This window comes from Nothobranchius furzeri, chromosome 5, assembly GCF_043380555.1.
Source record: "Nothobranchius furzeri strain GRZ-AD chromosome 5, NfurGRZ-RIMD1, whole genome shotgun sequence".
NCBI lineage: Eukaryota > Metazoa > Chordata > Actinopteri > Cyprinodontiformes > Nothobranchiidae > Nothobranchius > Nothobranchius furzeri.
Window position 1 is genome coordinate 72076268 of NC_091745.1, and position 25855 is coordinate 72102122.

The 25855-nt window shown below is 44.6% G+C and overlaps 1 protein-coding gene across 1 annotated transcript in view; it reads left to right on the forward strand.

The window, feature by feature from the left end:
- The window catches only part of LOC107379380 (forkhead box protein O6), a 42243-nt gene extending 23743 nt beyond the window's left edge, over nucleotides 1-18500 (forward strand). The window contains exon 2 of the mRNA XM_015950106.3: nucleotides 16675-18500. Coding sequence (XP_015805592.1) covers nucleotides 16675-18366 — 1692 coding nt within the window. The 3' untranslated portion in view covers nucleotides 18367-18500. The remainder of the gene's footprint in view (nucleotides 1-16674) is intronic.
- The last annotated feature ends 7355 nt before the right edge of the window (nucleotides 18501-25855 follow it).

Here is a 25855-nt window from a genome sequence, read left to right on the forward strand (position 1 = left end):
TCGCTCCCTCCGTCTCCACTAATGATCCTCGCGTCCTGCCACACTGCAGGGCTGAGTGATGCCCGCTGACAGCCGCGCTCAGGCGGAAACGCTGCAGCCCTTTTCCAGGAGTGCTGTGACATACGCCCAGAACATATAGAGGTATACAGCACCAAGCTCACATATGTGCCTCAGCTCATGGAAACCCACTGACAGATGTGTATTTACGTGTGTTTGGCCAATGCTGTTGGTACACACTAGCACAGCCCCCCTAGCGGTGCTCAAGCCGTTATTGTAAAGGTGTCTCCATCCAGCCACATTTGCAGGTTTATGTAATGAAACGCTGTGGGCCATAATCACCAGGTAGAACCGGCTGGTTAATGATGCCAACAGCAACTTTTTGGGCCTGTGAGCTTGATGGTTTTAAAAGCAGACTTTGTGAAAACGAGTAAACAGTAAAAAAAAATATATAAGCACAAATGATAACAGGGTTTGAAATTGCTCTGGAGAAGTAGAAGGGTCTACTTAGGATTACAGTGCAATACCAGGCTATGAATAATGTTGTTTATTTTTCTGCAAATGGCACTTAACAGTTGTGTATAGGTTTGTGGAAGTCGGATAGAATCAGGCAGGTAGTCGTCGATGCTTGAGCTGGTCTGTTGTTGGCTAACAGAAGCTTCTTAAAGAGGTCTTTCTCTCATATTTTTAAAACATTTGCTGTGGTCTACAGTAGGGATGAGTGCCTTGTAAGTAGTTGTAAGTAAAATCAATATCACGATATATTGAGGATTTCACATCGATAACCATGAATGGACGATAGCTACAGGTATGCGCAGAAACAAAAGTTGTCCACGAGATGGGGCCGTCACATGTCTTACACTGAGTCACATTTTCACGTGACTCAAAGCGGTACAGCTTCTTAAAAGGACATGAATGTTGCCAACCTACCGACAATTTTATTATGAAATTTATTGACATGGGAAAAATGATCTCGATTAGAGGCAGAAATTTCAAAAATGATCAATTTTCGACATATTGCCCCGCCCTACTTGTAAGTCATGCTCAGGGGAAATAAAGCTCCTGCGCAACTGTTTCAGGAACTAGAAGTGAGCCACATCAGAGTTGAGCTTCAGACAGCAGGATTTGGAGTATTTTTCATTCATTCATTTTCGGCCCCTTATCCGGGGTCTGGTCGCAAAGGCAGCAGCCTAAGCAGGGAGGCCTATACTTCCCTCTCCACAGCCACTTGGGCCAGCTCTTCCGGGGGAATCCCAAGGCGTTCCCTGGCCATCCGAAAGACATAGTCCCTTCAGTGTGTCCTGCGTCTTCCTTTAGGTCTTTTCCTGGTTGGATGTGCCTGGAAAACCTCACCAGGTAGGCGTCAAGGAGGCGTCCTAACTAGATGCCAAAGCCACCTCAACTGGCTCTTCTCGATGTGGACGAGCATATTTTGTATATTCATACGCCTGCTAAATGTGAAACTTTTTTGTTCAGTCCCCATCACCCGCATTCGCCACACAAAGCGGGAAAACAATAGTTAGAAAAAGCCAGTCTCTTCTGCGTAACAGAGAAAATTAGCATTCGCCCGCCTTGGCTTGTGACCGTGGGAAGGAGAAATCAGAGCACGTTTTGGCTAGTTCAAGCTAACCATTAGCAATACTAACTCCACAACACCGTGGAGTGCCTTAGAGTTAGCGATTTTTGTGGAGCTAAAACATCCAGGTTGCTTTTTTATTTCAAAAAATATGTGCTGTTGTATTCTGAGTTTTGTCAACAAAGGCAGCAGAAGAGTCGTGTTGCTGTTAGCCAATCAGTATTGATGCGCAAGTCTCGTAATCCTGATGTTCGACAAACTTTAACTCAATAGCTGTCTTTACAGGACCATAGCGTTTGCAAAACGGAATTTGCCGCGGCTCCCTGGGGAGGATAAAGGTCGTTTATAAGATCAGACCGTGGCGGTAATGTGGTGCAGTCGTGGCAATTTTATAAAAGATTAGGTGATGGCGGCATAAAGGGGGTATGGGGGCGGTCTCTGCGCTGCCGCAGACTTCCGTTTATCTTGGACATAACTTGCTTTTTATAATAATAATAATAATACATTTTATTTCAAAGCACCTTTCAGGACACCCAAGGTCACTTTACACAAAACACGTAATAAAATACAATAAAACAATAATAAAACCCAAAGAAGAAAAAACAGAGAGAAACATTTAAATAAAATCAGAGGTTGTAGGCAGATTTAAACATGTGTGTTTTGAGTTTTGTTTTGAAAAGGGTAAAACTGTCGACGTTCCTGATGTCTGGGGGAAGTGAGTTCCAGAGTCGAGGAGCAGAGCGGCTGAAAGCTCTGCTCCCCATGGTAGCGAGATGGGAAGAAGGAACCGTAAGATGGATGGAAGAAGAAGATCTGAGTGAACGGGACGGGGTGTGAATACTTATAAGGTCTGAGATATATGGAGGAGAGAGGTTGTGGATTGCTTTGAAGGTATGGAGGAGAATTTTGAAGATGGACCTGAATTTAACTGGGAGCCAGTGAAGCTGCTGGAGAACCGGCGTGATGTGGTGAAAGGAAGGGGTTCTGGTGATAATACGGGCTGCTGAATTCTGGACCAGTTGCAGTTTATGAAGGAGTTTGTTGGGAAGACCATAAAGAAGTGAATTGCAATAGTCGATACGGGAGGTGACTAGGCTGTGGACGAGAATGGCGGCAGTGTGAGGGGTCAGTGAGGGACGGAGACGGTTTATGGAACGTAGATGGAAGTATGCTGACCGAATTAAGTTATTAATGTGAGCCTGAAAAGAAAGTGAGCTGTCGAGAATGACACCCAGACTCTTGACGTGAGGTGAGGGGGAGACTGTGGCGCTGTCAATAGTTAAAGATTATTAAAGTTATTGCGATTGAAGCCGTGATCGTTACGTTTTTTTTTAACAAGCAGCTCCTAAAGGTGTCTGTCCCCATCAGTCCCTGTGCAGTCTCTGGTGATCTGAGCTTCAGCTCTAACAGAGAGGCTCGTGGAGCGCTGCGGTGCTCCAGTTTGCCATCGCAGCTGATTTTGTTCAAAAAGCAAACTTTATTGCCTGTGTTTACTTTCATTTTCAATAAATTTGCCAGCCGGAGCTCAGCAATAACTCCCCACGTCATCACGACATCTGCCTCTGTTGCGCCAGGGCGCATACGACAGACCATTACAGCAATATTACTACCAAGCGAGGCGGAATGAATGCCGCAACATTCGCGCAACACCATGCCGGCATGACGCGTTTATAGACATACCATTGCGGTAATATTACGCCGATTTGCCGGCATGGTCTGTCTTATAAAAGAGGCTTATGAAAACAAGAGTGACAAGAGCTTCTCTTCCGCAGAAATTTACTCACTAGAGTACAAACGAGAATAATGAGTCCTTAAAAACGGCACCTAAACCCCAATAAACAGTGGTCCTGAGTCAGAATTAGAACATCTGCTTTCCTTTACTTACATCTGCTTAAAAACACAAACACAATTTAACTACTTAACAATTCATGGCTAGACATTTTAGCTTTCAATATTTATTTTCCAACAAGTTTTTATGAGAGATGATATAATGAGATGGGGTTCTATCACATGCCTCTGACCAACAAATATGAGTTTCAAAATTTCTGAAATTCTCAAGATGTTCTCTAAGTCTTGCAGTCTGCTACCCCATCTTTACCCGAGACATGCATTCAAGTGAGAACACGTTGTACCTTCCTCTTCTTCATTCAAAGCCGTACCCATCAGTCCACCCAGAATCTTTTTTTCTTTCTATTTCTGCTCATGTTCTCATGGTTCTCCTTAAATGTTCCCACCCTAATCCCAGCCAATGACCTGATCCCGACTACCACGAAAAAGGTTTAGATTTAGGTCACAGCATCCCTCTCGTCTAATTAGATGCAGTGAGAGTATTCGTGTTGATTTGTGTGTGTGTGTGTGTGTGTGTGTGTGTGTGTGTGTGTGTGTGTGTGTGTGTGTGTCCACATGCTGGGTGCTCTTAATCCGTAGGTGGCCTCTATGTTAATGAAGAGTCCTGGGAAGTTTTAACCTGCATTTTTTTGTTATTGTCCGTAATGTCTTCAACACCTTTTTTTGCCATTGCGACACAAATGAAGAGATGAAAATGGAGAGAAGGGATCAGCGAGGTGAACGATAGGTCACATATAGTTGTAGGAAACCCTTTTGTACTTACTTCCACCCTGAGTTTCACGTGCAGACAGCATGAAAATAGTCTTCAACCCCTATCTCCTGCATTAGCTTCTGATAGAAAATAACGGAAAACCGCTCAGTTCAGAAAAGCCCGACAGATCCACGTCACACTGTCGCTTAACGTCCATGGACTCACCCATTTTGACTCACGACATGGAAGGCTGATGTTGATTTAGCGTCCAGCAAACAGCAGAGAACGCCTCGACTAGTAGAAGCTAACTGTTAGCATTAGCAACTCCACCACACAGCAGACCTCCTTCAGGCTTGTGATAATTGTGGAGATAAAACATCAATACAGGAGCCACAGACATGAACACGTAGACGCCTCATTGGGGCTGGAAAACGTAACAGCGTTGCCGTCATATTGGGTGTGGAGTCAACGCAGTTTGGGCGCCTACGCCCATTTTTGTGCAGCCTACGGTGCAACAAACACATCACGTAGGATTACTATTGGCTTTTCTATCCTACCTGTTTGACTTTATTTTATATATTGATATATTTGATTTTAAAATTTTAATTATCATTTCATACTATGTCTGATTTTGTGAAAAAGCAAAATAAAATGTGTTTTTTTAGTTTTGTATACACCTTCCTCAGTAGACATAAACTGAGAGTGAATGGAGATCCATCCAAGATGGCGGCCCACTTCTACGCCAGCTCCAATAGGCAGATCCAGTCCACTGAGTGTGTGAGGTCATTCAGGCTTGGGATTGAATGGTTTTGTTGATTACATGCTTCTTTATTATTATTATTATTTTGCACGTTATACACAACTCGCATCATGAATCTATATCGTCCGCGAGCTTTGAATGTCCAACTAACTGGTAGTTGTAGCGCTTGATGTGAAGTGGAGCATAGGAATGAAGAACTGCAGCAAACTTTATGTTTAGCCTCCGTTATTTCTCGATATTGAACACATGAATATTGCATTGATGTTATTATGGAACAAGATAATGCCAGTACCAGTTAAACCGAGGGGATGAATGACCTACGGTGGCGTTCTGTTTTACATCTTGGTTGTCTGTCACTGAAGTAAGACTGAAACAAGACTCTAGATCCTGACGCTACTTTCTCATGCAGCTCACTTCTGAATCCTCAACCAGGAGCATCTGAGCTTTTTGCCCCAGAGAACGTCTTACAAGGCATTCATTCCTGCTAGAGGACCGCTGCAAATGTATTAAAAACACGAGTAAAGTTAACCATTAACATTCAATGTACATTTGTTCGGTTTTCATAAAGATTTAGAGAACATCAAGTCCATCTGTGAGATTCTAGTTCCTCTGTGGAAGTGAGCTGTGTTTAAGGCGAAACATCACTTCACCGTTGTCTCGTGGGCTCTTTCTTTCCTCTTCCTGGGATGTTTCTATGTTAGGGAGCAAGAAAAAAACAAAGATGCTTCTGCAATTTTAATGACCACTTTTTTAAAAAAATGTTTGGATATGTATGCATGCGTCTAAACATGACTAAGAAAAATGTGGTGTTTGTTAAAACATGTCTCGGTGACTTTGAAGTTTTATGTCTATGAAAGTATTTTACATCAGTTCCGCGGGGGGTGTGTGTGATGAGGGGAACGGGGTAAATGATCAGAATACTTGGAGGAGGGAGGGAAACAGATCGGGGGAATCTAGGAAAATTGTGGATGTGTCTGGGTGCGTGTGTGTGTGTGTGTGTGTAGGCATGCAAGCGTATATACAAGTGAATGTGTGTGAGAGGAAGTAAAAGGAAGAAAGAGTAGCGCAGGGCTAGCCTTAATTAAGTTTTCAGGAGCCTCTTAAAAGGTCATGGCATGCCTGTGCAGCCCCTCACCACCACGACCCCAAGACCCTGCCAAAATTTCACCCTCCGCCTTTCCCTTCTTTCCTGTCCTCCCTCTCTCACCACCCCGTTGTGATCCATCCAGTCATCAGCCCCCATCTGTGCACATTAGCCATTCATGAACACACTCATTAGGGTGGGAGTTTGAAGCGATTGTGTTCTCTAGTCTGCGGCTGGAGCTTGGCGATTAATATTTCAGCGTCTCCCGCCGAGGAGCTGAGAGCAAGTTTGGCCCTTTTAGGCTAGAATGGGAGAGACACCCCCTCCCCCCAGCCCCTCTTTTCACACACACACACACACACACACACACACACACACACACACACACACACACACACACACACACACACACACACACACACACACACACACACACACACACACACACACACACACACACACACACGGCCAACCGCCCTCTTCTTCTGCCTCAGTCTCGCAACTTACAGTATGCTGTCCCCCATTTTCCCTTTATTGTACACACACACACACACACACACACACACACACACACACACACACACACACACACACACACACACACACACACACACACACACACACACACACGCGATGCTAACTCAAACTGACTTAATTGGGCTCTTTTTGTTTCAGGAAATGGAGAGAAGAGGGAAGAGTGGTGAATTCAGTCTCTCCTCACCCTCCTGCTCCCATCTTTCTCATTCCTCTCAGCTGGAGAGCAATGCCCTCTTTTAACCATTCTTCTTTTTGTGTGTGTATTTTTGATTCTGATGAGCTCGCACTCAGTCGGCCAAGCTCGGGTTGGGTTGGAGAGGTTGTGAGGACAGGCGGCGGGTGGGTGGCATTCATCAGTGTGTACACAAAGTTGAGTTCATTCAAACTAAATCAATACCCTCCCTCGTCTGTCCTCCATCATGGCACTTAAAATACGAGAATTCTGGGGCAGCCAGGGGCACCATGTGTTATCAGACTGTCAATTTTCAAAGCACCGCTTCTGCATACAGAAATCACTCTGAAGCTACTTGAGAGCTCCCTTCTCCTTGATTTCACAAGCATCCCGCTTTCATGACCATGCTCACACAACGGCGGATTAATATTGAAGTCCAGCAGTTGTTAGAACCAACAGTTGATCTTTTATTGAACGGCGAAAATGTAGCTTTAAACCACAGCTTTGTCTCTGCTATTTTATTAACACCTCCATTTTTTGTAGCACACTGCAGCTCTTAAGAAACAGGAACTATTCAGAAAGGTAAAGTCATCCTAATCAACCTTTTCATATTTTAAAATAATTTCCTTGAGCCAATATGCACTAAGATGACCTTTTACAAGGTTAATGAAAAGTCACTCAGACCCCCACCGCCCTCTCTGTCTAGAATATTGCACTTGCAACTTCTGAGTGCTGGTCCGGTCCCTGTTGGACTTGGTAACGCGGAGCTTGCAAGCCTGGCTCTGCAGACTTCTTCCAGCACGTTTCCTGCATGTTTTAGATCATGAACGCAGCTGATTTGCTTGATTTAGTGATGAATATGTCCTGTAGACATTGTTGAAGGCTGAGGAGACACTTCAGCTGTTAGAATAAGGTGTTAAAAAAAACAACTCACAGTGAGGACAATTTCAATTTTGGTTTCACTAACTGGACACTAGCGGCTGCTAAAAGCAAGCCAAAATACTGTAAAGTATTCCTTTTAAAGTGGCTTCAGCTAATGTACAGAACAAGCTAGGTTTTGAACGCAAACACGATCACCGAACACTTCCCCCTCCCCTCGAGTATCTTCCCCGAGACGCTTCTGCCAGAACCAGGAACCCGCTTTTCAAGAGGAAACGAGATACTGCTGAACACCAGTCGCTGTTTTCTAATTCCAAACATCTTTTAACGTCCGTGACTTCCAACGGTGTTTTTCGTTTTGAGACTCGTTTAGTAGTTTCTCTAAAGGTTTGCTGTCTCTGACATTATTGAGCCGTGAAACGTGTTATCGGAGGGTTTCAAACAAATGCAAGGGAACCACTTCATTCATTTTTTTAATCTCCTCAATATATTCATAGATATACTATGTTAGAACGTCGTTAAGAGGCATGAAAAAGAGGTTTTAAGCTAGCTTGTTTTCCAAATTTGCCAATATAGCTTTAAAGGTTTTGCTGCAGGATGGCATGGATTCCAAGTTTCTAAGAAATAATCTTGAAATGTGAATTTAAATTTGAGGCACTCGGAGTCTTGTTCTTGCTTTTGTTTGAGTTTTTTGCCGTTACAGATCGTCTTAAAGATGAGCCTATTTACATCACAACAAGACCGCCACCCCTTCCTGAACCCGACCGAGTGTTTTTGGCTTCTAAACATCGTTGAAATGTATTATCACCGAAACAAAAACGGGAACTGTGCATTTTTAAAACATGCATGGTTGAGGTTTTCCCAAGAACACGATTGAGGAGCACAATAAGACAATCCAGCACACTGCTTAGAATACGTTTAAGTGCAGAGTGTTGTTCTATGAAATGAAGGAATGAGATTGTCGTTGAAGGTCAGCGCCTCTTTAGTGGGGACGCGTTTACCCAGAGAATTGTCTCATGTCTCTTTTTAACTACCAGAGCCCCTGTGATCCAGATCCCTACGACTTCTCTTCTCCAAGCAAGCCCTCACGCTCAAGACCCTTCTTTTGTGCCTCACCCACCTTTACCCTCCCAACCTCTCCCATGTGTAGACAAACTATGCTTTTCATTCCAACCATGCCCCCCCTTTATCCATTCTTCTTCTCTGTATAGGTGTATGAATAAAGGGGGGTCCATCGTCTGTGTGTGGATAAGTGGAAGTCTGCAAGCTGAAGTGTTGCACGTGGGAAGGCATCGGTGGGGATCGTTTGTGGGTGCAGCACACACTGATGGCCAATGAAGTTCCCCTGCACCATACAGCCCTATTAAACCGCTGCCCCCTACCTCTACCCACTTCACCCCCTACCTCTTGCCTTTTCTTTCCCTCCCTAAGGGAGAGAGTTGGCAGGGAAAGAGAGCTGGCTGCTATGGCAACAACAAGGAATCCTCCCTCTCCCACAGGTCTCCTTAGCAACTGGTAGCTTGGCATTGCAGTAATGAGCGTGCCCAGTGTGCCAGGCTTTGTGTCATGTTTGCCTGTACATGTGTAAGAGAGAGGCTACGTTTCCACGCAGGTGTGTGTGTTTGAGCATTACCGTGTTCCTGTTAGGAAAAATTGGTCAGTTTTTTTTTACGAGGATTAAAACATATTATGAGACGTGAGGGAAAGCAGGATGTTGGCTCCAAATTTCCTCCTTGTCTTTGATTTGCGTTTCATCCTTGTGCCCTTTGCAGATGTTATAATTGTGGTCATTCTTCTCTATACTCTGAAACTGAAGCAATTAAAGGGACGATCTGATGAATTTTGCATGCCATGTGCACGGCTGCCTATGAGTTTCCTGCTCTGCTGAAATTAAATTAAATGCTGAGAATGATTTTTATTAAAGTGCGATCTGAGGTGTGCACTGACCTTTAGATTGTAGGAAATGAGATTCTCATTGTTATGAATGAGATTATGTAGAGCCTGAGTGTGGAAAGAAAAAACTGTGTCTGCATTGATTCTGTTGTTGGCTGACAGTCTCTTTGTATATAGCAGAGGGAGGTTTCACTATAATCAAATCCACACCGGGGCTGTTGGCTATTAAATGGACTGATACAAAAATATTGACAGACATGCTCTCATAAATGTAGATTGACTTGGGCACATTTGCACGCACACATATTTTGCAGATCTTGTAAAAGGAGCTGTAAAAGCCGTTCCAGAAACCTGTTAGTCTTTAACAAAAGCATGGCGAGCCCAGTGGAAAATCTTAGTTTGCTCCCTAGTTGAGGTGTGAAGTATGAGCAGGCGGCTGGCCCCATAGGTGGCCCAGCCCAAACACCTGTTGTGTGAATCCTCTGTGGGAGGGTGTGAGGTCTGCCTACTTCACAGGTCCCAATGGAAAAACCACACCCATGCTGTCCTGCCACACGTGCTTTTTTCACGTGCTTGCACCAGCTCTAAGGCTCCCTCGTTCTGTGTGTGGGCGTCAGACACGATGCCCAGATTGTGTCCTCTTTGCGCCCACCGGACACTCTCGGCTGTCCCTGGCATGGGCGTAGTGGATTTTCCGATCCCCTATCAGGGTCTCAGATGCTCTTCTAATCTGCCAGCGCCTATTTTTATCCAGAAAGCTGCGGCAGCCCTTCCTTATCCCACACCCTGTCACCCCAGTGCCATCCCTTCCCTTGGCGCCAAGGTGGGCACAGCTGATGAGTCGCTAGTCATTGGCTGCAATTAGTGCACAGTCAGGCAGGAATCCCCCACCAACTCCATTACACCCCTCTCCACAGCCACTTCCTGATCTGAGGCTACCAGACACACCACCACACACTTGCTTTCCATTTTAAGCCTTTTTACAAATGGCACTCCTGCAGTGTTGTGGAATAATGGGGTCGAATTCAGATCACCTTTCACAGTGCTTGAATCACTCTACTGTGCAAACTCGGTCCATTCAAGTACAGTTGCAGCTGAGGGAATGCACATTTAAATCGTACCTTTTCAGATTTGGTAAGTAAAGTTTGGTCTGGAGAAAAAGACTCCCGTGGGTTAGTCTGCAAATTAACCTTAAACTACTGCAATCATCTTGTAAGAAATCAAATTTTATTTTTCTATGTTCTCCAGAGGGCATTTGACAAAAAAACAAAAACAAAACAAAACTCAGTGATGCACTGAGACGCGTGCGATTCCTAATCCCAGGTTTGTTTCTTTCCCAACAAGGGCTACAGTGTGCTTCGCATGCCAATGCAGTCGTGACCACTGCTGTGGAGGCGATGATGGCATGTGGCAGAGAAGTAACTGTTTCTCACCTCCTAATAAAAGAGACTCCTTTTTAATCTTTTCAATTTGATTGCATTCCAAAACAGGCCTGTCTGCCCATCTGTCTCTCTTAAAGAAGCCTCCTAAAGGGATTTTAATCATCTGGCTCTGGGCTTCTCAGGCAAATAACTACATCTCTCTCTTTTCCTTTCACACACACTTCTGTACACACAGAAACAATTTCCAATTTTCTTTCTTGTACTCACTGTCAAAGTTTCACTTGTCTTTGCTTTCAGACACTATACCATCACAGCCTCATCGTGCCATCGTGCCAGGCCCTTCAACCCCCCCCCCCTTTAGATGCATAAATTTTGCCCAACTCTGTCCCTTTTAATCCACATGGGTCTAAATTCTTTATTTCCCTTCAAAGGGACAACCCAAGCCGTGACATCAATCACGGAAAGCGAATATTTAGCTGTCGCTAATTTCCACCAATAGCCCGGAGACAGGCTTAGCTGACAAAACTCATTCCTGTGCCGAACAAAACTGCTTGTGTTGAAATCTCCCCTCCCCCTGATCCCTCCTGCCTTCTGCACAGGCGAAAACAGCATCACAATAAACACAGTTAGTGCTTCTGTTACTCCCCGTTGATTTAGTCTTATCAAATGAATGCACACCATGGAGGGATACCCTTTGACAATACATAATGGATCCATTCTGCATGAAATGGTTTGGTAATACCAGTCGAGTGTGGCAAGCGGCTTTACCCAGTGCCACTACAAGAACAGCTGCTGTGTTCTTAGCTGGGCAAGCGCACCACACTGCTTCACCCTTGACGTTGTTTGAATCGGGTGAGTGGTTTCTTTTTGCCGGTTCCCAGACTCCATTCACAGTCCTTGGTTTCTCGCTAAGTTCTGTTTGAATGAGTGCACATTCGCCACAAGTTGGGTCTTATAAACCATTTGACCTGTTTCCTTGCTCCTCTCTGTGTGAGCGGGAAACCTCTGAGTGGATGCTGAAGGAGGCCTCACGAAGGGGGATGGGCAAGTTGGGGGGCATTTTAAGGGCACTCCTTTGTATAGTTTGGATGGGGCCCCTTGTGGTACCTCGTTCCCACCCTTTATGCAAAGCGTCCTCCACCACAGCTGAACCCATGCCAGTCAATCAGGTTATCACAAATGATACTGGGAACTATAACTAATCATATTCCATTCGACCTGTCTCTACTCCCAGTATTAATGTCTGATTCATTCAAGTGGGGCAAGGTGGCCAACTGGGTACAATTGCTCAACACATCACTGCAGACGTTGTTTTGAGAACAGTTAAGACACGGTTTATTGAGCGTCCATACTAGCTTCGTAATGCAGGACGATTGTGTAGTTCAATCAGACCTTGATGTGTGATAAGCTCCGACACTGATAGCCATTGAACGTCATTGATTGCCTACACTGGGGAGACCTTTACAGTGTCTGGATTGACTTGTGTTTGCATGTTTTAGTAAAAAAAAAAAAAAGAACATTATGTAAGACATACTTTGGGTTGGATACCATTATTCTGGATCTGCCCCTCGAATACTCAGCTGTTCTCTGATACAATGAATTAAAGCTGCAGTGGCAAATCTGCGAAGGAAGCTAGCTTTTAAACACAAGCGAGGTCACGGACCCCCCCCCCCCCCCCCGTGGGCTATCATCCCTGGGTCATGTCCGCCCTGTACCGGAACACGCGTCGCCATAGGAAACGGGAGAGAGATAAACCCCAGTTGCCATTTTCTACACCTAAAGGTCTTTTGTTGACCGTGACTTTAAATGGTGTTTTTCTTTTTGGAACTCTCGTAGTTGGTCCTGAAGTTGAAGTGGTAGCAGCGGACTGTTTCTCCTTCTCTGGTATTATTGTGCAGAGAACCTCTCACACCAGTAATGTTCTGTTGCAAAATGCGTGGGTGTTCAAAGAGAGGCACCATGGATGTCAGCTCCACTTATACCAAGTCCAACAGAAGGTGGCCTGCCACTCTGAAGCTGCAAGTGCGGTGGAGGTCTGAATGACATTTCAATAACCCTGTAAAGGGTCATTTTTGCACATACTTGCTCAGGAAAATGATTTAAAAATGTGAAAAAGTTGCAAAGTCCTTCTATTCATCAAATGGAGGACCTAGGGAAGTGCGATGGTACAAACGGCAACCGGATGGTCCAATAGTTGCTTTCAGTCCGAGCTGTGGTATTGGCAGAGGTTTTTAGTCAAATGCGAGAGAACCTCTTAATTTCTTTTTTTTAAATCTCCACAATATGGTGGCAGAGGAGTTAAGTGCTTGTCCTAACTAGAGGGTTGCGGGATCGAGTCCTGCTCGGTCTGTTGCATTTGTTGTGTCCTTGAGCAAGCTGTTTAACCCAGGTTGCCTTCTGGATGTGGTTGGAGGAACCGGGGACCTCCAGTGTTCAGCAGCTGTGGGCAGCTGTAACTACACTGCATGGGTGAATGACTGTATGTGTTGTGAAGTGCCTCGGGGGGTTTAGAGTTACTATACAGATACAAGTATTTATCATTTTACCGTATATTTATAGCTGTATTATGTTAGAATGTTGTTTACATGCATGAAAAAAATGTTTCAAGCTAGCTTGTTTTGCAGATTTGCTACATTAGCTTTAGTCGGAAATAAAGAATTATTGTTTTTTTTTCCCGTCTTCAGCCAGAATGAAGTTCCTTTTTTTAGGTTACGGAACAGCAAACCTCTCGCTTCTCATCACACCTGTGTGTTTTGGAAAAAGTGTCAGCGTGTCAGATTTGGTTTTAAAGATCTTAAGCTTTTAATCTCAGGACAAAGAATCCCATCCTGCGATTTGGTATTTATTGTTTAAATAAGTAAATCAGTGATCAGATCCTTAAGCTTTAATGAGAGTCTATCTCAAGCTGATTTGCCTCAATCCTAGAAAGCCTTGTTCACCTTAATTGGCTTTGATTGGTTTGTAAGCTACAACCTTTTACGTCTTCTGTTTTGTGATCAAACTAACTTAGTTGCGATTGAAGCCTGATGAAGGTGGATGTCCCTCATTTAAGAAAAAAAAGTCACAGATCTACTTATGTACATTTGTTCTTTTCAGTGTTATGGGACGTGCTAGTGTATCTTTCTGGAAAAGCTTAGCCACTGGTTCATTCATTATTTAGAGCCCTCTTCACGAGGCCCGTTGTATTAAAGGGGTATGATTTGAATAGGAAGTAGCCTGGGCTCAAGCGAGTGATGATGTGTGTGTTCTCCTGTCACTGTATGTTTCTGTGGGCTTCATTCGTCTGCCTTAGCAAGCCAGGGGGCTGAAAAAGAATTTCCATTTTATGAATATTTAATACATAATAAAGTTTTCAATTTTATTCTGTTCGAGCTGTAGGGGTAAAAATGTTGCAACGCCAACCCTCAAGGACAGAGCACAGAATAAAGGTGGTTGATTTGATGGAGGCGTCAAAAATATGGTTAACATCAGCTCAGTACTTTGTCATCTACTACAATACACACAAAAATTAGTAACACTTCACACCTATGAGGATTTTATACTGTCCACTTTGCACACCTACGTTGTGCTTCTATACTACTATAGGATCATAGCATGTCCAGAGCTGCTCGCTGCGTCTATGTTGACCTGACATAGCTCTGTGTGAGACACCCAGCTGGGAGTGCCTCTGAATCAACTTGGGATTAGCCCAGGATTGTCTGGGATTACTCGGGATGGAGGGGGATTAGCAGTGACTGCCTGTTTCGGGGGCGTGAGGGCCATGGGCTGGCCAAATTGCCCCTGACTCAGAGAACAGAAGGTAAACAGAACCACACCCACAGCGGAACCACCTGCAACCCGAGCTATTCTTAAATTCCAACGCATGCACACACACACACACACACACACACACACACACACACACACACACACACACACACACACACACACACACACAATGGTGGCAACAAAACAACCCCGTGTTGGAAACTATGCATCAGGCTGCCAGCAGCCATTTATGATGATGGTGTTGATGCCACGGCTGGCCACCATCTGAAATCTCTCAAATCTCTCTAGCAGGTGGATTCATCAGATAAAGAGGGTTTGGGATGACAAATCCCTTCAAGTTCAATGGGGTGGCTCTTCCCTTATAGCGGGATAAATTGAGATTTGAATCGGACAGGTCACAGAGAGTGGCAGAGCGAAGTAGTTCATTCCTCTGAAAGATGTCCCATTTACAACCAGCTTTTGTCAAGGGGCTTGAAAGCTTACATATGTTTTAATTTCCGCGTGCAGAACACTTGATGGGGGGATGATTTGGGATGGTGTGATAGGTGGATGATCCAGCGATCGAGACGGGGAGTTGGCGCGGCACGTACAAGCCGTCAGAAGCAGGGAGCGGGCATCCCCTGCGGACCTGCTCTGCCAAGATGAAAGGCTGCTTAGTGTTGGAGCAGCAGCATCAAACAGCCGCCTCCTTTTGCATCCTTTCACCCCATCCCCCACTCTCCCTCCATTCCTCTCTCTCCGACTCTCTTGACTCTCACCACAATATGATATAGTTCCGCCGCTTCACGTTTACCCGGTTGCCATGGTTTCCCCAATGCCGGAGGTGTCGCGGCAAGACAACCCAAGGAGGCATTCACAGATCACCTGAATTCAGCTCGCCTCCCATTTATGTGTTTTCCTCACAGCAATTTGATTTGTTTCCCCGCCGTGCAAATTCACGCCGCCACAAATAATCCACAACATAATAGAGATGGTAGAAGAGTGAGAACCTCTCAATCTGAAGTAAGCTATTGTACCAGCATATTCTCAAACAAGAAACACCTTTGATTTGATATTTTCCTCCTTAATAGTCTAAAAGGCTCATGCATGACAAAGAACAGATCAGCAACAACACCAGCAACCCTGAAGATGTAAATGATGATGAAAAAATAAACTAATTCTATGATTTACTGAGCCAATGACTGTACTTGCAGGCGCAGAGGATAATGGGAAAGTAATTGGTGGCACACTTTATAATTGAAGGGAGAGAGGTGGAAAATGACTTATGTTCAAAGAACTGTGTAAAATAAAACAGGGAAATCTAGACAAGTTGAAAAATGCAGCTCTTGGTGACAAAAGACTGTGGTAAAGATGGAACAAGAGAGCGAAAGAGAGACAGGAGCTGAAGGTAGGTGTCAGAGGGTTGGATACATCTATTAGCCTTGCTTGCTCCCGGCTCAATCTTGCAATACACCCCCTCCCCAATTCAAACTATGAGAGCAAAAGAGACAGCGGCTGGCATCAAGCCAGACTGGCACCGACTTCAAACATCGAGCACGCTCAACCTCAGTGGCTTACATCAGCCCAGCTAAAGGAAGCCGTAGAGGAGGACAGATGGATTGATGGAAATGAAAGTGAGAGGATTGATGTGCAGAAGGAGAATCTCTCAAGACTGAGGCTCAGGTAATTTCAGGCTGGATGAGGCTGACAGGGGTCTTGCTTCATGCCAGCTAGAGCTGTCCTCTGAACTTATTTATAGGTTTGAATGGCCTCACATTTTCTTTCTGACTGGTTTGCAGACAGGTTGATTTTTTACAGCATCTCTAGTATTTTATATATCTAAGACACAAAACAATCTGATAATTTGGTAGAATTGTCCTTGACCGTGTGTGTGTGGGCTGAATATTTAGAAACAAAGGTGACAGGTGCATTGTTGAATTTTTGACTAATGCCTTTTTTTTCTTTCTAGGGGAAATTTTCGTTTGAATTTAAATCACATTTCTGGAGTTTTTGTTCATCTAATGTATTTTGTGTCGAAACAAAAATGGATTTGACACACTTAACTTTTTCATTTTTCACTCACGCTATTTTCTTTTGTCTCTCGACAGAACTCCATTCGGCACAACCTCTCTCTCCACACGAGGTTTATTCGGGTGCAGAACGAGGGGACAGGGAAGAGTTCCTGGTGGATGCTGAACCCAGATGGTGGAAAAATGGGGAAGGCCCCTCGGCGACGAGCAGTCTCAATGGACAACAGCACTAAGTACATCAAAAGCAAAGGCCGGATCAGAGGCAAGAGAGTTGGTCGTCCTGGAATTGGAGCAGGTCCTGCTGTAGTAGGCCTCCAAAGCTCCCCAGACAACGTTAGCCCATCACGGAAAGCCCTCCCAGGATCTGGGGGCTCATCTGGGACTGATGGAGAGTTTGATGCTTGGACAGATCTACATTCCAGAGCTAGTTCATCAGCCTCCACTTTGAGCGGGCACCTGTCTCCTATTCTTGCTGAGGGAGAACCTGAGGAACCAGAAGAGGGTGGTCTGTCTTGCTCCACCTCACCTCACCTCTACCCATCACCAACCAGTTCCCGCTCTCCATCCATGGGGGCAGGAAACCATTGTCCTCCCCTTGAACAGCTGCCTCAGCTGGCCAGCCTAACAGGCGCCATAAGTTTGGATGAACAAATAATGGAGGATGGTTATCATCATCATCACCATCATCGTCCACAGCACCAGCAGCATCCAGCTGTTGGCAGGCTTAAGCCTCAAACTCCTGTTTATCACTACAGCTCTGGAATGAAGGGTCAAGGCTCCTACGGTGCAGGTGTCTACAGTGCAACAAGCATGGGGATGCTACGTCATCACTCACCAATGCAGACTATTCAGGAGAACAAGCCGGCCAGTTTCTCTGGGACCACTCGGGCATACTCCAGCACAAATGCACTTCAGAGTTTACTAACTGGTGGTTCTGCTTGCCAACAGTACTGTTCCAAAGACATGATCATGGGACAGGAAAGGGAAGGCCATCCTATGATTGGTCAAGTCAGTAATGGAGTAGGATCCAACCACCACAACCACCAACCCGTCCACCACAATGGACCTCATAGCCATAACAGAACTCCCAACCAACTCACAACTACTAGTCATAATCACAACAACGTAACAAACCACAACTCACCTCACAGCCTCACTCACAATGGTCACAATCTCAGCCGGAGTCATGCTCACACACCACCCAGAGCTGCATCCCTGACCCCACGGGGAAACAGCGATCAGTTACAGACTTACAATCACAAAGCTCCTTACTTGTACAGCCCCCCATCCCATGCCCACCTCCCTGCTTCTACCACACTCCCCCCAAACCCAGCAGGTATGCTTGGCATGCCCCAGGACTCATGCCATGTGGCTTCTACCCCACACCCCCGTCACAATCATTACCCAGACTCTCAAAACCAGGCCATGACTAATGGACCATACCATCACGGCCACCATGGGCATGGGTTGGGTGGTGCTAGTAGCAACTACCATGGCTATCATCAACCTCACCTCCATGAGAGACTACCTGCTGACCTTGATATTGACATGTTCCATGGGAGCTTGGATTGTGATGTGGAGTCCATCCTCCTCCATGATATTATGGACTCTGGGGAGGAGATGGACTTTAACTTTGATTGCTCCCTTGCCCAGGGAGTTGGTATCGGCATGGGAATGGGAATGGGTGTGACTATGGGCATGGGGATGACAATGAATGGTCTGGCTGGCCCACAGCAAGCCCACAGCAACCAGAGCTGGGTACCTGGCTAAAGTTAAACGACTGCACAGCCTACTGTCAAATGGGACTAACATACCCATAAAGCACTGTGGCCAACTGTGACATTCCTGACTTAAAACAAAGCCTGTTGGACCAACACCCCCTTGTCTCTCTGTTGTCCTGACATTTATTCTGTCACCCCTCCTCTTTTGATCCCCTTATTATTGAGAGATCTACTTCATGTCAGATTATTTTATTCCTGTATCAGCTGTACTGTGATGACAATCTCTCAGCTGTGCTTGCTCGGCATCGCTTCTCATCTACCATGAGAACTGAACTCTGAATGCACTTTAATGCAAGTGGGTCACATCTCACGGTGCAATGCCTTCACAGAGCAGCTCAGGCAGAGCTTGGCATGTTTTGTAAGGTGGCTGCTGAATTTGAGTTGAGCAGACAAGGAAGTCCTCCTATAGAAAAGTCCGATCTAAAAATGAAATAAAATTTGGATTGTGTTTGTTTTTATCCTTGTTGGGTTATCTTTAAAGGGGTGGAACACTGACTAAACATTTAAAAAAAAATCTTATTTCTGATAAGAAATCGGTCACTCTGAGTTTGTCATGCAAGCTGAACATGAAACTGGTCTCCTACACCTATTTCCTGCATTGGCTTCTGATAGAAAATAGATGATGAAACTCTAGGATTTGAAAAGCCTGACAGATCTACATCACACTGGCACGCGGTATTCATGGACTCACCCATCCTGACCCACAACGGGGAAGGCTGCTGTTGGTTTAGCGTCCAGGAAACAGCAGACAATGTCTCGGCTAGTAGAAGCTAACTGTTAGCATTATCAACTTCACCACACAGCAGAACTCCCCAAGGCTTGGGTTATTTGTGGAGATAAAATATCCTCGTTGCAGGTCAGTGGTAGAGCCGCGTTGCTGTTATCCAATCTGAGGAAGGATGTCCAAATATCAGGAAATAAGACTCCAAAACATGCCGCCTGAAGCTCAGCTGTGATGTGGCTCACTTCTAGTTCCTGGAAATAGTGCTACGGTGTTTTTTGCCCTTCGAGTATGACTTACAAGTCATTGATTCCTACTAGAGACTGCTGCAAATGCATTGATTAAATGTGTTCCACACCTTTAAATTACAAAGACGTGGCCTCATTCTCCTTTTCCCAAATTCTTACCTGATTTAAAACAGGTGTTGCCACTATATTTGACCTTGAGTACACTGTAGTTACAATACACTGGGTGGTTAAATTGGCCGTATTCTCACCTGTTAAATAAAATCTTGCTTATCCATAAGTCCGGATCATTTGATTTTTCAGCAGCTGTGCTTTTCATTGCTTTCCGTGTTTAGTCCTTGGTGCTTTGGCTTTTTTCTCTCGGATGTAACATTTTGTAAAGGCCCCCTTGCCTTCGGTTTAAAAAACCTTGTCATCATGTCATTAAATGGATGCTATCATTAGTGGCTAGCATGCAATTTGGTGAGTTAAAATGTCATATCACCTCGTTTCACCTGGGCCTCTTGTCCCAGTCTGCCCCCCTCCCCTTCCATTTGTCAGCCGGTGGAGACAAAGTGACCATTCCTCACACCGAGCCATTAATGTTGCTTGATTGAAATTCAGCATCTTGCTTTTAATCTCCAAAGTGTTGCAGCAGCGGCATTGTGTCATAATTGAGACTCCAACATGTTGTCCTTTCTTGCTCGCCCCTGCTGTCCCGACCGTCGCCCGTCTCCCTGGTGTAATGCACCGAAAGCACCAACGCAAAATAGCGATTAACTTCGGCTCACTCTGCCTGACGCCCTGCTCTGAGAACGGCCAATGTCACTGTCTAGTTGCTCCATCAAAAAGGGTAATAAAAGAGAAACAAAGATGAAAACAAAAGCCTGTTGTTGATCAGTCAGTCTCAGTTTTCATGCTCCTTGGATGTGCGCGTATGGGAATTAGTATTGTGTTCATATCGTAAATCATCTGCATTATCCGTGCTATGTTCTCATGTTTTCAGTGCTGATATTCTGAGCTTCAGAAATCCAAGCAGGTGCAAATGGATCGTTTTAGAGAGAAAACAAGCAACCATCTGGGTTGCACGAGTCCACATCAGACGCCACACAATCATCCACATCTTGGTTTTGTGCGTTTATTCTGTTGTCTCGTAGTTGATGTTGTCGTATTGTTTATAAATCGAAGGGCCATTGAGGACAGGACTGAGTAAGAATCAAAACCATTGGTGAAACCATGTTGGTATAGTGCAGTATGACCTTCCTAAGCTCCAATAGCGTGCGCCCCCTCCTATTTGTGCTCGGCTCAGTCGTTTCTGTGTTTGTGAGTGGGGTGCAGATTATTTTTCACTGGCCTTCGGAGAGGTAAAAATAAGGAAACCCCTGTTCTCTACTTCCCTCGAGGAGAGCTTCAGCTCTCTAGTCGCCTCACAAAGGAAGGTGTTGGAGGTCGGCTGTGGAGTGGGGGTTATTTTTACATCCTAAGGTCAAGCACGGCACAGACTATCAAACCCATTAATGAGGTAAATCCGTTGATTTCCGGCCCTTTAGCTGCGCTGGTTCGTGGAAATGTGCAGAGTTTTACGAGTTTCCAGGCCTCACAAAGCAGTTTCTTTATGCTACAGACGTTTAGCAATTCCCGCTACTGGAAAGAGAGCTATATATGATGTCTAATTTTCTTATATTTATTTATCGATGACCTTGGTCTCTGTCATTCTTAAATGTGATAGATGTTTGAGTCAAATCTTGTTCCTTCTCTTCTTTTCTAAGACGACGCCCCCTTTGCCCGTTTTACCGACTTTTATTTTGTACAAATTCTATATATTAAAAAAAATGTACAATAGTTTTTAAAAATCTCAAAGGATTATCAGTTTTGTTGTCTATTTCTTTTTTTTAAGAGAATGTAACTCATCATCTGGTGACTGTTAAATAAATGAAATTTAAAGAAAACATATTTGTTGTTATTTATAAGAGAGAATATATGCAGGGATTTATTTTCCAAGAAAGCACGACAAAGTGACCTTTTCCTTGAAATTTAGATATTTGCTTTGTTTTTAAAGCTTATTCGAGCCTGTCGAGTGTTATTTCGCTTTGTGCTCGTGTATGTTTACAGGCAGGGTGAATGGAAGTGAGTTGCCTGTTAATTTATCTCCTTGTTTTGAAGTTTGTCTCGCTTTGAAATCATAATTCCTTTTTGCAAAGGAGTGACAAACTACGTCAGGAGTCACATTTGATTGGGCAACATGTCACTGTGTGAGAAGCTGAAAGAGTGTGTGTATATATATATATTTTTTATATTTAAATGATGTGGAAGGTGCATCTCCGACACGAATCATGAGACAAAAATGGAGATTGGGTTGCGTGAGACAGTTCATGATGTAAAAACAAAACAATAGAACCATAAAGGGCTGTTTGCAGCGAGGCGTGTGTCGTAAGCTCTCATCATGGCCTGTGAATCAGTCTGGGTTGGCCACAGCTGTCCGGGTCCCATTGGAGGCGATTTCACAGGAGGATCGTGCAGCGCCATACTGCCAGGCCCCAGGGGATCCGCTACACACACACACACACACACACACACACACACACACACACACACACACACACACACACACACAGACACACCAAATGTTTGCGCACACATATGAAAATACCATAAATTCACACATTCACACAAAGAAGCACATAGCGCGCGCACACACACACACACACACACACACACACACACACACACACACACACACACACACACACACACACACACACACACACACACACACACACACACACACACACACACACACACACACACACACACACACACTCTTCTCACTTAGATGTACAGTTCTAATTGACTTCACTTGGCAAATCTTCTCTGTAGGGGAAAAAGTGAGAAGTAGAGAGAAAGAGAACAACAAGGGTGTTAGGAGACGATGCCAACAAGCTTATATTTAAAGCTAAAAAATGTCTAACAAACATGAAAAAAAGCACAATTAAATAATGGTTCAGATGGCTGGGAGGTGTGCTGTCTTCAGCTACGGTTCGCTGACTTTATAAGTTGTTTTATACTTTCACAATTAAGCCAAACGGAGTGTGATTGAGTGTAACCGAGACCGAGAGCCTGGCATGAGGCCAGAGTCTCGCTCTTCTCGGTCTATCTCCTGGGAGACAAAGATTTTTGGGGCAGACAGGAAGGCAGCTCCGTCCAGGTGCGGTGCCTCGGGGACGTTTTGCTCTTCTGTTCCTCATTAACAGAGAGGCAGGAAGAATCTGAGTTACAATGCCATTATTCATCCACTCAAGCATCTGGGAGCAGGTTCTTCCTCAGCTGGTGTGGTGATACTGCTGCAGAGACCGCCCTTGGAGCTAAGGGCTGGCTGGGGATGCTGTTAACCACTAACAGACAGACCCACCCAGGCAAGACCCCAGGGTGCAAGTGTCCTTGGGAGCTTTTGAGGATTCAGCACTTCTCAGTTTCCAGCTAAAATGCAAAGCAAGGTAGTGTTACATCTCGAATATCGAGAAATATGTAACTCAACAGTAGTGCACGGTTTTAATACATATGTACGTATCTGGATATCACATCTAAATAAACGCAGTCTAATTAATCAACATCTACCTTTTCTGAAATGCTATTTGTCCGTATTCTACGTATAGAACTGTCATATGACATCAAACAGTTCTTAAAGCACATTGGTCTGAAGGATGCTGTGATCATGAAGACGTGGCGAACTTGGAACATTTAGAGAAGATGAGCATGCTGTGATGTTGTCCCTAGGATCCAGGGGCGTGTCCAGGCCTTTGAGTATGGGGTGGCCCAGGTGGGGAACTGGTTCATGCATGGGTGGCATCTATAGTTATATGTTTTACTTTGAAAAGAGGGGATTGTCCCTTCTCAAAAAATACTTAATCATCATCAGCTTCCTCTTCTTCTTGCAATACAATAAAACATAAATGTTCTGTTGGCCTGGGGTTATAAATCCATGTTAAAAATGCATGCTGCCACCTACTTTTTTGGGGTTTATAACCATAGATCTTTTGTGGTCAATTTAAAATCAATTTAAATGGACCTCAGTAGGGATCAGATTCCAAAGATGGTATGTGGCACCCCAGGCCACCCCCTGGACACGCCCCTGCTAGGATTCCGAAGTTGTTGCTGCCAAACAGACACCACATGGCAGTGGCTCTCCATTTTATTTATTTATTTTTTTAATTATATTTTATTCTATTTTATTCTATTTTTAATCTTCTTATTCATGTTATACGTAGCACATTAGTACCGAAGCAAGTTCCTAGTTTGTGAATTGTTTGTTTACTGACAATGGCAATAAACCTATTCTGATTCTGATTCTGATTCTGATTCTGATCTTGGTCCTGGTGGATTGGTATCCAGCAGGTTTCAGCTTTACCCTGTTTTAGCACATCTGATTTCAATCAGCAGGTGATTAACAAGCTTCTGTGGTGCATGATGAGTTGCTGCACAGGTGACTCAACCACTGAATCAAGTGCTGTGGAGCAGAGAAACCACTAAAACGTGCCCTCCAGGACCACGGTTGAGAACCATTGCCATATGGGGAAAGATGTTCAAGAAAAACCCAACCACCAGAAGAGGGTTGCTGTTGAATGAACAGTTGAGTTTGGGAGAGAAACTTGCTGAACATTAAAGCCGAGCCGACACGTTTCAGCAGCACCCTGCTCTGACCTAAAGAACAAAGATGACAGCGGAGAATTTTAAAAAGGATCAAAGCTGAACTCCAGCGGCGGCACGGCTGGCGTTTGTACGCTGCTATCAGCTTGCTCAACCTGTGGTTGCACACTTGTTCAGACAGGTGAGTTAAAGTAGTAAGATGATTTTACGGTTTTAAGAATTAATACATTTCCATTCTGATACTTTCTCCGCTGCAGCAGGTGCTTCTGACAACGACTGCTCCCAGCAGCTGGCTAACTCCTCCTCACAGCTTGCCAAAGCCTTTCATTGATTTCTCACAGCTCATGCATATTAGCTGTAAAGCGCCATTCCACAAGTGCTGCCTCTAATGGTATATGTGCGGCCTGACCTCACCTTTCTCAGGCCACAGGTGGCTCGCGGGATGCCCAATGCAGAAATTCCCAGCTACGGTGTTGATTAATCTCTTAAGTTCAAGTTCATTTTATTTGTAAAGCCCCTTCTCACCCCCAATCACGGGGGCCCACTGGGCTGAAAATAGCACAAAGAAGCAGCACAATAAAACAGCTCTATAATAAAATACAAAGATGAAAACATTTAAAAACAAAAAAGAGCTGAAGACAATATAAGGATAGTGATCAAAAACATTCAAATTTGAATAGAAACAACTTAGAAACAGATCTAAAATACAGCTTAAGCCTTGCTTTAAAACTGGGCAGCGATGTGGACTGCTTCATTTCTTGTGGGAGTTGGTTCCAAAGCTGAAGACCCAGAACTGCAAAGGCACAATCACCCCTAGACGTACGCTTTGATCGCGGCACCACCAAAAGGTCACTCTGACCCGAACGTAATGATCTTGCAGGGATGTAACGGGTCAGCAGGGAGGCCAAATATGGCGGTGCTGATCCAGACAGGGATTGACAAACAAGGACCAGGATTTTGAACAAGATGCAACTGCACCGGTAGCCAGTCCAAAGCTGTCAGGAGGGGAGTGACATGCTCCCACTTATGTGCTCCATAAAATAAAGTTGAAATTACACTGTAGATACACTGCAAAAACATTAAACGTTAAAAACGTCTTATTTTTTAATACATTAGCTTGCTGCTAATTGGCGGCGTCACTTCCTTCTCCGTTTACCCGTGGGCAGCAGAGGATGGTGGCGCCCCCTGCTGCCTGCGCTCTCCTCACCAATGACACAGTTCCATGCATGATCTAATGTATAGACTCCCTCGTAATAACCACCAACAACAGAAATATAAAAGATGGATTAAGGAAGCCATAGAAATACGGAAACGTGGGCGCAGAACTGTGCCATTGGTGAGGAGAGTGTGGGCAGCAGGGGGCGCCACCGTCCTCTGCTGCCTGCAGATAAACAGAGAAGGAAGTGACGCTGCCATTAGCGGCTAGCCCTGATGAAGATCGCAGGAGTGATCAAAACTGTAAGCAAGATAATAACACCTTTCCTGTGTTTAAAAAAAAGAACTTTAAAATGCATTCAAAAGAAAAACAGTATGAACATACAAAAGAGGACTTTTTTGCCTTATTTTTAGTCTAAGAGACTAAAGAGAGACCATTGCAAATGTATTGATAAAGCGAGTGAACCACTCTCTTAGGAATTAGCCAAGCAACCTCTGCTTACCCCACTGCCACATTTTATTTAGTCAAAAAGAAGAAAATTTAGGAGTGTGTGTATTTGTTAGCGGCTCCGCCTTCTCGGTCTGCCATGCAACAGTGTTTGTTGCATTTTTCAAACAGGAAGTGGGAGTGGAGTAAGAATCTGGTAGCGGGTGACTTGCTCTTTAAGAATATTTACCTTTTTTAAATAGCGTTGTTCTTTTAGATAAGTTTTTTTCCTCTTTAGACAAAAAAT